Genomic DNA, 14,967 nt, shown 5'->3' on the forward strand with positions numbered 1-14,967 from the left:
ACTAAAACATGAAGCAATTCAAGAAGAGGCATATATAGAATCGTCTTGTGGTCAACTGTCATTTAATAGACATCTGACAGATTATGTCAAGGTTTTAAAATTATAGTATTATTATTACCAGGTCATGTTATAACACAGCTGGAAATCGTGGATTTTCTGATAAAGACTAGTTAGCCTCTCTGCTCGTAGAAGCCAATGCAATTCACCGTTCGCTAAAGACGGCTCGTTTGGATGAAAACAAGGTTGTAGCTGGTTCTCTGGGTTACTACACTCAATTGTGTCGCAACAATGTTTCACTGATGATCTATTGAACCGCAAACTCCTAATCTGCGGAAGTTCCTCCGTTAATATGAAGCTCTCCTCTTCTCTAGTTAAAAAAAAGAAATTCAGCAGCAGTGGTCATATCAGTGGTCATCAGTGGTCATATCCCCTATATGCACCTGGCAGCGGCGGTACGCCGCTGCCAGGTGCCAGGTGCAAACACTGATCTTCTTTCAAACTCGACTTTAGACATAACAGAACACTCCCCTCTGGCTTTTTGTCCTCACTATGACAAGTTATGAGGATTGTGTCCATCAGTTCAGATGTCCTGGTAGCTCTGATCACAAACATTTGTATTTATACACTACCATTCAAAAGTATGAGGTCACTTAGAAATGTCATTATTTTTTGAAGAAACGTAGAACTCCGACTGCTGCCCGGGCCAGACACTAACCAGTTAGTGAACAAACCTATTTTATACAGCCTCAACAACAATGCATGAATGGCTATTTAAGTATATATCCTGCTCCTAAATGTTGCCAACATACACATCAACATATTAATGTATTTTCAAGCACTCTTTTGCTTGAATACATGTTTGCACACTTCATAAACATATTACAGTATGAAGTTGCTGTACACCCTGGTGTGTCTCCAACCTGACTGTATCTCACAAGCACTATTACAGTAAGTCTAAGTACAGAATGGATTTTATTCATTCAGACCTGCGCACATAATAAATATGCTTTTTGCAGCCACAAGCCGGAACCACATCCCGTGGTGTCCTCTGGTATGTGGGAAAGAAAGCAATCAGTGCTAATCACAGGAAATGCCACCAGAATGGAATATGTATATATTTCCCGGCCTTTCAATTACAGCATAATGCTGTAATGCTCTCATGGCATCCTGTCTGGTCATGGCATTCTGTCTCCTGCCAGCTCGCAAACGTGTGTGTGTGTGTGTGTGTGTGTGTGTGTGTGTGTGTGTGTGTGTGTGTGTGTGTGTGTGTGTGTGTGTGTGTGTGTGTGTGTGTGTGTGTGTGTGTGTGTGTGTGTGTGTGTGTGTGTGTGTGTGTGTGTGTGTGTGTGTGTGTGTGTCCGAGCTAGGTGGGTGCACGTCTTGTGTGCCATCACGGTGCTGGAGGCGCGCTTCGTCTCCCTCACGGCGCGCAGACCCATCGACCTCTCGGCCATCCCACTGGCCCGCTTCAACCTGGTAAGACAGCACCTGACTCCCCTCCTTTGTCTAGCGCCGTTCCCTATAGCTGCCATAGGTGAGCTTCAAGCATTGTAAAGAGTGAGCCAAGAAGAGAGCAAGATTTCCATACTCGACGACCACAAAAAGGTCCCCTCCTCGGCCATGTCTCCCGGCCATTGAAAGGTGTTGCATTTCATGGACCTGTGTTTAGCAAACACTGGGTGGATCACGTTAGATTCACATCACGTATTTGTGTACCTGAGCGGTGATGCGTGGCCAGCTTGAGGGCAGTCATTTGGAGAGTGAGATCAGCGCAAGGATCCGGTTTACAGTGGGGGGAAGTCACTGCATGCGGGGGAATGCGCAGGCTGTTGCTGTCTGCTCTGAGGTGTTATTTACAGGGCCACTCGGGGGGCTGACTGAGGCGTTGTTTCTGATTTCTGTTCTGATGGCAAATATTTTAATTTGGGCCCGTCAATGATAAGACATTTTCGTATTTTTTTATCTAGTTATAATAATTAGATGAGTGCTGCATGCAGCGCTCAACTATTGCTCTTTATAAGTTTTCCTCTTTCTTTCCGTCCTCTTTATTATTTTTCACAAACTTTGGGACATATCTCCTTCCTCAATTTTTCACCTAGAGACACCATTCAAATTATAAAATGTTCATAATAGCTTGCATCACGTGCTTCTTTTCAGATTTGTTAAATATTTTATACTTTTTAGGATATTCTACTTTTGAAATACTAACATAGTAGTCGGCTCTGCCGTCCTCCCACTTCTACTTCTTAAGACATCGTAACTCAATCATTTTTCAACCGTTTACCTTCGTTCAAACCATTTAACAAATCGACCCACATCAATAATATCCAAACGGAATTTCGATATCATTTAAACTTTATTCAGAATCACAGTTTTAGTTTCATACCGGCTTCGTTTTCCGTTGGTCTCATTGATGTACGTTGACGCTGGAGCGTGGGGAGGTTCAGCAGTGTTGCCAGATTGAGCAGTTTTTCCTGCCAGATTGAGCTACTTTTGTAGGACGTTCAGGCAGTGTTGCCGGATTGGGCTGTTTTTCCCACTCTATTGGGCTACTTTTAATCACGCACCGGCTCGCTATTCTCTTAAAGACACACACACACACACACACACACACACACACACACACACACACACACACACACACACACACACACACACACACACACACACACACACACACACACACACACACACCAGCAGTGCAATACATTTTACCTTTCAGGCTACGTTCACATGATGACGGTCCGAACAGAAGACGCAAAAGTGGTGTCGCGTTTTTATTCTGCGTTCAGACAAACGTTTTCGGGAGGAAATCTGCGTGCATACGGTGACGCAGAAGTGTGTGGAATTCGATTGGGTATGCATGCCAGGTGGCTAGTTGGTGCTGTGCTACACTATCACACAACACCGCCATGTCTGAGCGCATGCGTAGAATCTTCCTTCTTTTCTTACCCGCGCCGCGAAAACCAAAAAGATCCTTCTCTGTTCAGTAATACTATCTGTACCTATCCTGTACATTTTGTGGAAAGACTCCTGTAAGTTTATTAGAGCTGCCAGTGCAGCTTGGAAGGTCTGACGCATGGAAATAATCCAACATGTTTGTTTATTTCCCTGTACTGGCGCATGTATGCGACGTAAACGTGTACACGACATGAGCAGATCTGAGCAGAGTTTTGTGTCCTGGCAGTGTAGACGGAAACGCTACTGTGGAGCGTATTCAAGTTTTCCACTCTGGAGGGTGGTTTCAGACTTTTGCGTTTTTAAGCCCCAAAAACGTGGTCACCGTCTAAACGAAAGGCACTTCCGATAAAATATTTAGTCGTTTTTACCCGTTAGCGTCCTCGTTTAACGGGGCCGCAGATTCTTCAGTTCAGTTCAATTTAAATTTCTGCATTTTTAGCAATGCTTTGTGCTTTTCATTCAGCTGTCACTTTATTTGTTTCCAACCATTTACATTTTCTTAAATGGTGTGCATGTTTACATTGTTTACTCCATTTAGACTTTTGAACTTTTGTTCAAATCCCTTCACTTGATTTAAGCCATTTAACGTTTCTTTATGTCTTAGTCTTTGTGGCTTTATTACAACATATCTCCAACCTCACTTTGTAGGCTTACTACTGCACTCACCCTATTTTCTGCAGGAAATTTTCTAGCTGACTAATATCATCATTAATGGGGGGATTGTTGATTTGTTGAACGAAGGGGATATCCCACCCGGAAATTGCGGCAAGCTTCTAACAAATTCCATTTGAAGAACTACAAATCGTGCTAACAGGGAATTAGGATAGAACTGGTCTATGCACCATTTACATCATTACACATTAATATCAGAAGTATTGGCCTCGATTACATCGTAGATACTTTTAGAAGACTATATATACGCAATATAGTATTTAACAATTATTCGCCAAACAATTAATATGAATTAATTAATAAACAAATAATTATTTTGGGATATACTACACGTGAATGCTCCAAATATCCCGAGATAGTGAACCAATCAAATTGCACCATCTTAGGAGGTTCACTTGTAGCATATACTATACTTAGTTATTTCACACGAACTTCCTCCGCTCTTAACCGCCTTCCTCTGGCTTCCACCATGTGGGCAGCTCTCGTAAGCATTGCCCCCACCACACAGATCACGTCAGAGTAAAAGGAAATGCTTTGATCCGTCGTGGCAGTGTCTCGGCGGGTCCCTTCCTGCCAGTGAATTGAGCGGTGCCTCTGGTGTGCTGTGTCTGGCACCGTGGGAACAGGCCTCAGGGATGTCGGTATCTTTTCACCGCCGCCCCCAAGTTGCCCCCGACACCACGTTCAAAAGCTGACCGGGAACCGCCTCCTCTGGATGGGAGAACGCCCTCGGACAATGCTAGGTGGCACACGCACACTGGATCCATTGCCGTCAGTATTGTGTCGTTGTGACGGCCAGCAAGATGCACTTCTGGAAGAGGTCTGGCTGGCCTTGAGAGCCAGACTGCTGTGAGCTCGCCCTGGGATGCACCATGCTTGTTGCCAAGGCATCCAAATCTCATTAGCATGTCGAGATGCGATCAACAGAATGCGCTTAATCGTTTGCCTGATACCCAGTATTAAGGCAGAAGCCCATGATGGGTTATTGAGCAACGGATAACCTATGCAGATACATCGCATTTTGATGCCAGGTGTAGAGAAGATCTTGGTCTGGATCTCCCCTGTAATTGTTGTGGTTGCCGGAAGCCTAGTGCAGACGGTAGGTTTTCCCTTTGTGTGCATGAGTCCCGCCCTGTCCCAGGGTTATTCTGGGACTCTGGGCATTGCCACCGGTCTGCATTGTTGGACCCGGGTCATCTCAGAGGAGCACTTCCTAAAGAAATTGCGTTGTAAAAAAGTTATGCTACACTGTGCCGCCAAGATCAGGGGATTTCCCTCCTTCCAGCTAGCCTGTGTGCGGGCTCCCTCTTGTCTTCTATCTCCGTCGTGATAATCCTTTTATTACTCACACGGTTTCCAATCTCTCTCTCTTGCTCCCTCCCCTACCCTGTCTGTCTGTCTGTCTCTGTCTCTGTCTCTCTCTCTCTGTCTCTCTGTCTCTGTCTCTGTCTCTCTCTGTCTCGCTCTGTCTCTCTCTGTCTCTCTCTGTCTCTCTCTCTCTCTCTGTCTCTCTGTCTCTCTCGCTCTCGCTCTCGCTCTCGCTCTCGCTCTCGCTCTCTCTCTCTCTCTGTGTGTGTGTCTCTCTCTCCCCTCCTGGCAGAAGTGTGCGTACTGCAGGAAGAGGCTGGTGAGGGAGGTGAGCGGCTGCTGTGTGCAGTGCTCGCACGGCCGCTGCTCCACGGCCTTCCACCCCACCTGCGCCCAGGCGGCCGGTGTCCTCATGTACCCCGACGACTGGCCCTTCATCGTCTACATCACCTGCCACCGGCACCGCAGCCCCGTCCTACCCGAGGTAACCCGAGGCGCAGTGGCGTGGGCAGGCTGTCCGTCACTAGGGCGTGGCGACCAAACCCTCAGTACAATGTGCTGAAATATGACCTGGAGGCGAAAATGTATTGTAAATGTCAAATTCTTACTGGGGTTGAAACCCAGCATGTGGTATTGAAAGATGTGAAGGAATTGCCAGCCCTTTTCGACCAAGACTGCCCTTTTGTAACCGTTGCCCTACATGTGGTTTTTGTTTAGTTTCGTGCTCAACAGCTTATCTTGTTTGGGAAAATTACGAAAATGTTACAGATGAACAGATAGTATGCCCAATGAAAGTCCTGCAGAGTGATGTGAGGTGTGTGAACTTTAGGTCTCACGTCATGCAGACAGAAATGGGTAAAGTCTCTTCCCTTTTCTATAAATCAACCACGAGAAAGCTTCAATATGGTTGGTCAAAGAATCTTCTTCCAAACTCGACTTTAGACGTAACAGAAAACTCCCCTTTGGCTTTTTTGTGCTTACTATGACAAGTTTGATCACAAACATTGGTATTTATACACTACCGTTCCAAAGTATGAGGTCACTTAGAAATGCCATTATTTTTTAAAAGGAAGCTTTTTTTTTTTTTCAATGACGATTACATTAAATGAATCAGAAATACAGTGTAGACCTAGCCTGGCACCGCCCACCTACCTACTTCCGCTCAATTTTCATTTCACTTCAGTACTAGGCCTGGGTCTGCTTAATGTAAATGCATTCCATGTAAACCAGATTTCTGGCAGTCCAATCAGCGAACAGAGGGAGTGGCTGAGAACGATGACGTCTAGGTCGCGCAAGCCAGTAGTCAGAGGAAGACAATGGAGAAGGATACGAGAGAAGCTATTCGGTCTGTTGTGGGATCGCTGCTGAAAATCGTTCAATTAAAGCCGGAGCAAGAACAAGCTTTGCAGAGTTTTGTTGGTGGCAATGATGTTGTGGCGCTTCTCCCCACCGGGTTCGGGAAAAGTTTGATTTTCCAGCTGGCTCCGTTAGTGGTGAAGGTGCCGGTCCCGTCGCATGACATACGTCACGACCAAACGCTATGCGATTGGTTATGGCAGATCCAGAGTGGCACTGGGCAGATCCAATCATTTTAAAACTTCTACAGACACCCGCCTCCAAGTGAGTGAACGTTTGTCAATTGAGCAGTTCCAGACCTTCTGTACAAATGAAATGAAGTACGATGGTCTGGTAGGACCAGGCTTGTCTAGACCAGTGGTTCTCAACCTTTTTTGAGCAAACGCCCCCCTGACCCTACCCTGATCGTCTGGCGCCCCCCCCATAAAAAAAATGAATAAACTAACAACCCACTCACACTCGTGTTATATTGCTTAAAGGTGTCATTGCCTCGTTTTTCATTGATTTTGCGTTGTTCAATAATAGCAATGAATGAGTCGGTTTCGGTGGAGTGCCCGGTCTCCCGTCGTGCCCCGGCCTCGGCACCCCGCGACCTTGGGCACCGTGGCCACGGCACTCCCACGTCTCCCGCCGTGCCGTGCCCCGTGAACCAATGAATGAAGGGCCTATATATTTTGTGGCCTATTTGAAATGCAAAGGTCTTTTCGTGGAGACTACGCTCACAGCAGCTGGAACTGAACAACATCAAGAGGATGTTGTTCTGCCATGATGGATTGTGTTGTGTTGGTTATTGAACTGTTAACCTGCGAACTTGGGTTATGTTTATCAGCGTTACTATGGAGATCATGACGAAAGTTGATGTAACGGGAGTCTGGGTTTGTGCAGGACTGAACCGCGCTGTCTGACCACTGTTACACTGAGCATAGGCTATTTATTTCAGGTAGCCTATTTTTGCACCAAAACGATTTGAAAACCATGATAGTTTAAAAATCCCCCACAAAAAATTTAAAAATAAATCACGTTCCCAGCGCCCCCCTAGGTTTTGCGAACGCCCCCCAGGGGGCGGTACTGCCCCCGTTGAGAAACCATTGTCTAGACATTGTAGTAAATGACTATTCTAGTTAGAAACCGCAAACGAAAATTTTAATGGAATATCTACATGTGTACAGAGGTCCATTTCCAGCAGCCATCAATCACTAGTTCTAATGGTACATTGTTTAGCTCATCGGGTTTAAAGTAGGGATGCACCGATCCGATATTTGTATCGGTATCGGTACCGATATTGAAGAAATTTCTAGATCGGGTATCGGTGACAAATGGGCCGATCCATATTTAAAAAAAAATAAAAAAAAATTTTTACGTTTATGTACATACTTGAATCCTATTCCTACTACCTTGCTGCTTTGATAATTGAATTTCCCACGAAAATTTTCTCACGGGATTAATAAAAGTGTATCTATCTATCTATTGGCTGATCTATTCAGTTTCTATGCTGTGCGCTGTGAGTGACGTCATAAACAAGCAACACGCCGTGCGGAGCCTACAGTGATTGCAAAATGGAGCAAGCAAAAGGATCTGCTATCTGGAGCTATTTCACTTTACCTAAGCCAGCAAGCTCCACGGCTACATGCAACATATGCAAAGTAAATGTCCCGAGGGGTGGTACTAAACCTTCTAGCTTTAATACCACAAACCTTATAAAGCACCTCAAAAAATTCAAGTCTCATGATCCCAGTCTTTTCCCCTCAATGAAACTTAGTTTGTAGCCATAATTTCGCGCTGTTTTTCTATATCGGTATCGGATCGGTATCGGCCGATACTAAACCTCAGATATCGGTATCGGTATCGGAGGTGAAAAAAGCGGATCGGTGCATCCCTAGTTTAAAGGCTAATTGATGATTAGAAAACCTTTGTGCAATTATGTTAGCGCAGTTGAAAACTGTTGAATAAATGAGTTTTCATGGAAAACATGAAATAGTCTGGGTGACCCCAAACTTTTGAACGGTAGTGTATATATACAAACGCGTGTGTGTGTGTCTTTCTGTTCCTGTGGTGTTTCATTATAGGATTTCTCATTGTCCTCTCTCAGCCCACTAACAGCCAATGTAAGGCTGGCTGGTGTGAGTAGCTTTCGCCTGACAAACACAATATGCTTGCCCAAACAGGTCGGACGGAGAGGGAGGAGTCTCATAAGCACTGCACGGTGTCTGGTTTCTCTGGGATATGAGGGAGTGTTGACTAAATCCAACGGGCGTGCAGCGCGCTGCTCTGTTCCATTGCCACCCCGTGCGTTTTGTTAGCCTCCTGCTGATCCACTTCCTGATCAGAGGAGACCCAGGCAGTTGGTCTGGTTTCACGCTCAAACGCAATCGTCTGTGTACCGATATGCTCATTGCATCCTTTTTCTCCTTGTTCTAGATTGATCATGTTTACTCAACTACAGTGTTGGAGAAATAATGACAATCGCCTGGCCTTTTATGATTGGATGATTTCTCTTCTTGTTCATTCAGTTAAACAGCTTCATTCAGTGTTAAAATGGAATCGTCCCCTCATCTCCTATTATTCATCACTGCTTCTGAAACCCTGTTGTGTGGGAGGTGTAATCCATTCATCTATTCATTAATTTATCCTGCCGTAACATCGTAAATTCGTTTTATTTTAATATCCAGCTCAACAGGGTAGGGCCATAACTCTCTTTGACCTTTTTAATGACCATTGTGGATCCACTGGGAACGGTCACGTGCCCCCCTGCTCATTGTATGTGTCCTGCCTTACCCCTCCCCCTCCATCCGCCCCCCCCCCCCCCAGCGGAGCAAGGCGTCCATGCGGGAGCTGGCGCTGGGCCAGCGGGTGATCTGCAAGTACAGGAACACCCGCTACTACCACAGCGAGGTGACGGAGCTCACTAGCGCCACCTTCTACGAGGTGGTGTTCGACGACGGCTCCTACAGCGACAACCTCTTCCCCGAGGACATCCAGGTGAGTGGGGGGGCGGGGGGGCGGGGGGACACGGGGTTATTGATTGGGACGAGAGACGAGGTCAGGGGTAGCGATGCTAGGAATAACGTCATCCAGTTTGGGTCTTACACCGTACCTCTGTGCTCACTAGGGCTTTGACTTTTGCCCAAAAATCATATTCGAAGTTTGTTTGTTTATTAATATTGATATTCAAATATATTCGAATATTTATTAATAATATTTTGACCATTAAAGGCCTTCAGTAAGACCTGGGCTGAATCCGAATACTTAGTACATACTATTTCTGTTCAACGTACTACACTTGACAGTGTAGTACGGTCTACAGCTATGCGTAGAACACCACTGAACGCTTCCGAACACCGCCGAAACTCCACCGGATGTTTGGAGATGACATATCTCCCCTCAGGTGCCGGCAATATGAACTTGATAAGTTACCTGTTTTCCGTCTCGTCATCATTGCTATTAAATTAAAAATGTCTATTTTTACTTAATTAATTACTTTACTCTTTTACTCTTTTTAATGTCTCCTTTTTTCGCCGCTTTCTACGACGTCTTTCTAAGCCGCTGTTGGTAGTGTCGGGTCAGCCATCTCTTCTTCGTTCTTTACCAGACTCCGGTAACGCATTCGGAAACGTTTTCCGTACTACACAATGCGTACTGAGCATTCGGGCGCGCTATATTTGTGGCGTTCTACAAAATGCATACTATAAGTATGAGTATTCGGATTCAGCCCTGGATTGGGCTTTGCGAGGTTTGTTTACCGGCGTTGCTATGGTTACCGGTCTTGCGTGTTTCAACGGTTTATTAGGTTTCTAATAAATCGCTGCCTAATCAATACTTCATTCACTGCCTCTTCCGTGGTCATTACAATATTATGAATAGACTGCGTCGGGTTCTCCGACGTCTCTCCCTCTTGGCCTGCCCATAACAGGTTTGAATATTAAGGGCTGCCTAATATTCGTTCGAATTTTGGTTTATTTTTTGATATAGAGTAAACCAAGGGATTACTGGGTAGACGTAGTGTCATCAATGTTGTCCTTCCGAGGGGCCTGGAGATGAGGGTGTGGACCCCTGGGTACCTGAAGAGGATTCATTCCGTGCTCATTTGAGAGGTTGATAATATCTTATAATTTGAAGCCTGTCCTGACTGTGTGTTTGTGTGTGTTTTTATTTTTATTTTTTCAATGCTATGCTTCCAGAACCGGGACTGTGTTCGCTTTGGTCCGCCGAGCCAGGGGGACGTGGTCCAGGTCCGCTGGACGGACGGTTTGATATACGGCGCCAAGTTTGTAGCTTCGCACTCCATCCCCATGTACCAGGTACAGTGCCCCCCCCATCTGGGCCATGTTCTTTGCTCAACTCAACCACTCTCAAGGTGCGTCACAACCCTGGCGTCTCTGATATTGCCACAAGTCAAGACTTGCAATGTTGGTTATCAAAGTCATGGTTGTTTGCGCAATCAAACTCTCGAAATTGTTCAACTTACGTATAAAACTATGTTTTATACGTAGTGCATTCACAATAACTCAACGTTGTTCAAACGTTAATGTGCATATTCACAATATCTCCCAGTAGGGTTGCCGCGGTATACGGTATTACCGGTGTTGAGGCCAATACCGTTCACTTTTCCTTTTTCTTTTACTTTACTTTTTTTTTTTCAGTAATAAATAACATAATAAAATAATAAATTCAGTAAAAATGAATAATATAATTATAATTAAGAAAATTCAAATGTTTAGGTCACTTTTTCAGTTCATTCCCCATCCAGAAATCCCTCGAATTCTTCTTCTTCAGTGTCCGAATTGAACATTTGGGCGAGCCTACGGTATCAAACATGCCCGGCTCCCTCTCGTCATTATCCGAGTCAGTGTCGCTGCTGTTACCTGGCAGTTCAGTGATTATTCCTGCCTTCGTGAAAGCTCGGACCACAGTTGAGACTGATATATCAGCCTCAACTGTGTTACTTTCGTCATAGGTACACTTGCTAATCTATTTACATCCATTATATCCAAAACAAGTTTCTGCTCCCAAAGCTATATCTCTGTATTCTCTGACCCAGGTAGGGGCATACAAACTCTCCGGGCTATGTCGCTTTCTCCAATAGTGCCCTTAACAAACATTTACACAGGGTTTGATTCTGTGTCCACTCGCCAGTGCAGTTACAGTTGTGAGGGCAGGTGCTGAAGGCGGAGTTGTTTGATTAACGGATTCAAACAAAGTGGGAAAGCCTGATAAGCAAATGAATTATTATCTACCATTAAAATCACCCAAAATGTTTCCTTATTGAGCCGGATGTTTAATCAAAGATGTGAAGAACATTTGACTATTTTTATTCTTTAAGAAGGCCTCCTGTTCTCCGCTCATTACCTGTATTAACTACACCTTTTTTAACTTGTTACCTGTATAATATACCTATCCACACACACAATCAAACAGACTCCAACTTCTCCACAATGGCCAAGACCAGAGAGCTGTGTAAGGACATCAGGGATAAAACTGTAGACCTGCACAAGGCTGGGATGGGCTACAGGACAATAGGCAAGCAGCTTGGTGAGAAGGCAAAAACTGTTGCCGCAATTATTAGAAAATGGAAGAGGTTCAAGATGACGGTCAATCTCCCTCGGTCTGGGGCTCCATGCAAGATCTCACCTCATGGGGCATCAATGATCATGAGGAAGGTGAGGGATCAGCCCAGAACGACACGGGAGGACCTGGTCAATGACCTGAAGGGAGCTGGGACCCCAGTCTCAAAGAAAACCATTAGTAACACACTACGCCGTCATGGATTAAAATCCTGCAGCGCACACAAGGTCCCCCTGCTCAAGCCAGCACATGTCCAGGCTCGTCTGAAGTTTTGCCAATGACCATCTGGATGACCAAGAGGAGGAATGGGAGAAGGTCATGTGGTCTGATGAGACAAAAATAGAGCTTTTTGGTCTAAACTCCACTCGCCGTGTTTGGAGGAAGAAGAAGGATGAGTACAACCCCAAGAACACCATCCCAACCGTGAAGCATGGAGGTGGAAACATCATTCTTTGGGGATGCTTTTCTGCAAAGGGGACAGGACGACTGCACCGTATTGAGGGGAGGATGGATGGGGCCATGTATCGCGCGATCTTGGCCAACAACCTCCATCCCTCAGTAAGAGCATTGAAGATGGGTCGTGGCTGGGTCTTCCAGCATGACAACGACCCGAAACACACAGCCAGGGCAACTAAGGAGTGGCTCCATAAGAAGCATCTCAAGGTCCTGGAGTGGCCTAGCCTGTCTCCAGACCTGAACCCAATAGAAAATCTTTGGAGGGAGCTGAAAGTCTGTATTGCCCAGCGAGAGCCCCGAAACCTGAAGGATCTGGAGAAGGTTTGTATGGAAGAGTGGGCCAAAGTCCCTGCTGCAGTGTGTGCAAACCTGGTCAAGAACTACAGGAAACGTATGATCTCTGTAATTGCAAACAAAGGTTTCTGTACCAAATATTAAGTTCTGCTTTTCTGATGTATCAAATACTTATGTCATGCAATAAAATGCAAGTTAATTACTTAAAAATTGGATTTTTGTTTTAGATTCCGTCACTCACAGTTACAAATTACAGACTTCTACATGCTTTGTAGGTGGGAAAACCTGCAAAATCGGCAGTGTATCAAATACTTGTTCTCCCCACTGTAGGGAGGACAGAATTGCAGAATTGCACTGACTCACAAACAGACTGAGGGGCCAGTAGGTAGGATTCCCTTTTAAATGTCCTGGTCATGAGCACAGTGATGAATTTTGTTTTGAACGTTGGATTTGTTTGCAATGGAATGGCTTCGTCTGGGGAAAAAGCTTAATTTGCGTTGTGTCGTAAGCCTCATTTTAACAAGAGAATTTAAGACGGGGAACTGAGCCCTACGTTTCGACTCAGAAGTCATAACTCTCAGGCAGCTTTCCAAGCATTTAACCCCCCCCCCCCCCCCCCTTCCACTTATGCTCCGCACTTACTTAATTGTTGCCCTGCACTGAGGATTCCGAATTATCCCATTGCCTCAAACCAACCGGTATCTACACTCAGGACTGGAACCAACCGGTATCTACGCTCAGGACTTAAACCAACCGGTATGTACGCTCAGGACTCGAACCAACCGGTATCTACGCTCAGGACTGGAACCAACCGGTATCTACGCTCAGGACTGGAACCAACCGGTATCTACGCTCAGGACTGGAACCAACCGGTATCTACCCTCAGGACTGGAACCAACCGGTATCTACCCTCAGGACTGGAACCAACCGGTATCTACGCTCAGGACTGGAACCAACCGGTATCTACGCTCAGGACTGGAACCAACCGGTATCTACGCTCAGGACTGGAACCAACCGGTATCTACGCTCAGGACTGGAACCAACCGGTATCTACGCTCAGGACTGGAACCAACCGGTATCTACGCTCAGGACTGGAACCAACCGGTATCTACGCTCAGGACTGGAACCAACCGGTATCTACGCTCAGGACTGGAACCAACCGGTATCTACGCTCAGGACTGGAACCAACCGGTATCTACGCTCAGGACTGGAACCAACCGGTATCTACGCACAGGACTGGAACCAACCGGTATCTACGCTCAGGACTGGAACCAACCGGTATCTACGCTCAGGACTGGAACCAACCGGTATCTACGCTCAGGACTGGAACCAACCGGTATCTACGCTCAGGACTGGAACCAACCGGTATCTACGCTCAGGACTGGAACCAACCGGTATCTATGCTCAGGACTCAAACCACACTCCTCAGTCTCTGTGAGCATGCGAGGTGTTGTGAAAACACAGAATCGAATGTGGTGGATTTGCATATTTGGGCACTAATGGAAAAAGCAGAGCGAAACCCACCTAGCAGGACTGTTTGTATGTGCTGGCTTGTGATGGACAAACCGAGATAGAGCTATGCCTACTGCTCAGCTTTGGAACGCCCCATACCTCACAAAAGGGGCGAGTTGAACAATAATCATCGCCGCTTTACATCAGGACATAAACCCCACATTAACCTGGGGTCCTGGCAAACCCCAGAATCATTTACCTTGGTTTTAAACAGTTAATAATTTCTTCATATAGAACTTAAATTACACTGTGTGTGTGTGTGTGTGTGTGTGTGTGTGTGTGTGTGTGTGTGTGTGTGTGTGTGTGTGTGTGTGTGTGTGTGTGTGTGTGTGTGTGTGTGTGTGTGTGTGTGTGTGTGTCAGGTGGAGTTTGAGGACGGTTCCCAGATCTCAGTGAAGAGGGAGGACATCTACACTTTGGACGAGGACCTGCCCAAGCGTGTCAAGTCCCGACTGGTACGGCCCTGCTTGTCCTCGCCTGCACTGTAATTCAGTTAGTTCACCGTTTTGATGATGCTGTCATTCCCCGTTCTACAACCCTACATTTTATTTTTTTATTAATGCAAATGACTTGTAATAATTTTGTCAACAAGGGCGTCTTCCATGATGAGACAAGGGCGTGTTGTGTGGCAACATGGTTTAGTTGACGCACAGCACACCCGGAGGACTGTATTATAAGAGGTCCATAGGCGCGTTGTGGAGAGGTGTGCACCCAAGGACATAAACTTGGTTTGAGACCATCAGCGTCCGTGGTCCAGGAGATGCTATCTCCAATGAGCTGATGTAATTTTGTTTGAAGAACCAGGGTCGTTGTTGCAGAGGTTACGTATTTCCATCTGCTGAAACC

The 14,967-nt window shown here is 45.8% G+C and overlaps 1 protein-coding gene across 3 annotated transcripts in view; it reads left to right on the forward strand.

Annotated features, from left to right (window-relative positions):
• The window catches only part of LOC130387556 (lysine-specific demethylase 4A-like), a 52,194-nt gene that overhangs the window by 34,656 nt on the left and 2,571 nt on the right, over positions 1-14,967 (forward strand). For 2 of the 3 annotated variants that reach the window (XM_056596716.1, XM_056596715.1), the window contains 5 exons: positions 1,368-1,476; positions 5,234-5,425; positions 9,106-9,276; positions 10,476-10,595; positions 14,484-14,576. In XM_056596716.1, coding sequence (XP_056452691.1) covers positions 1,368-1,476; positions 5,234-5,425; positions 9,106-9,276; positions 10,476-10,595; positions 14,484-14,576 — 685 coding nt within the window. Of the gene's footprint in view, positions 1-1,367; positions 1,477-5,233; positions 5,426-9,105; positions 9,277-10,266; positions 10,389-10,475; positions 10,596-14,483; positions 14,577-14,967 lie in introns of those variants that run through there. The other variant, XR_008896311.1, reaches the window with a different exon arrangement.

The sequence above is a fragment of the Gadus chalcogrammus genome, chromosome 8 (genome assembly GCF_026213295.1).
Source record: "Gadus chalcogrammus isolate NIFS_2021 chromosome 8, NIFS_Gcha_1.0, whole genome shotgun sequence".
Taxonomy (NCBI): Eukaryota; Metazoa; Chordata; class Actinopteri; order Gadiformes; family Gadidae; genus Gadus; species Gadus chalcogrammus.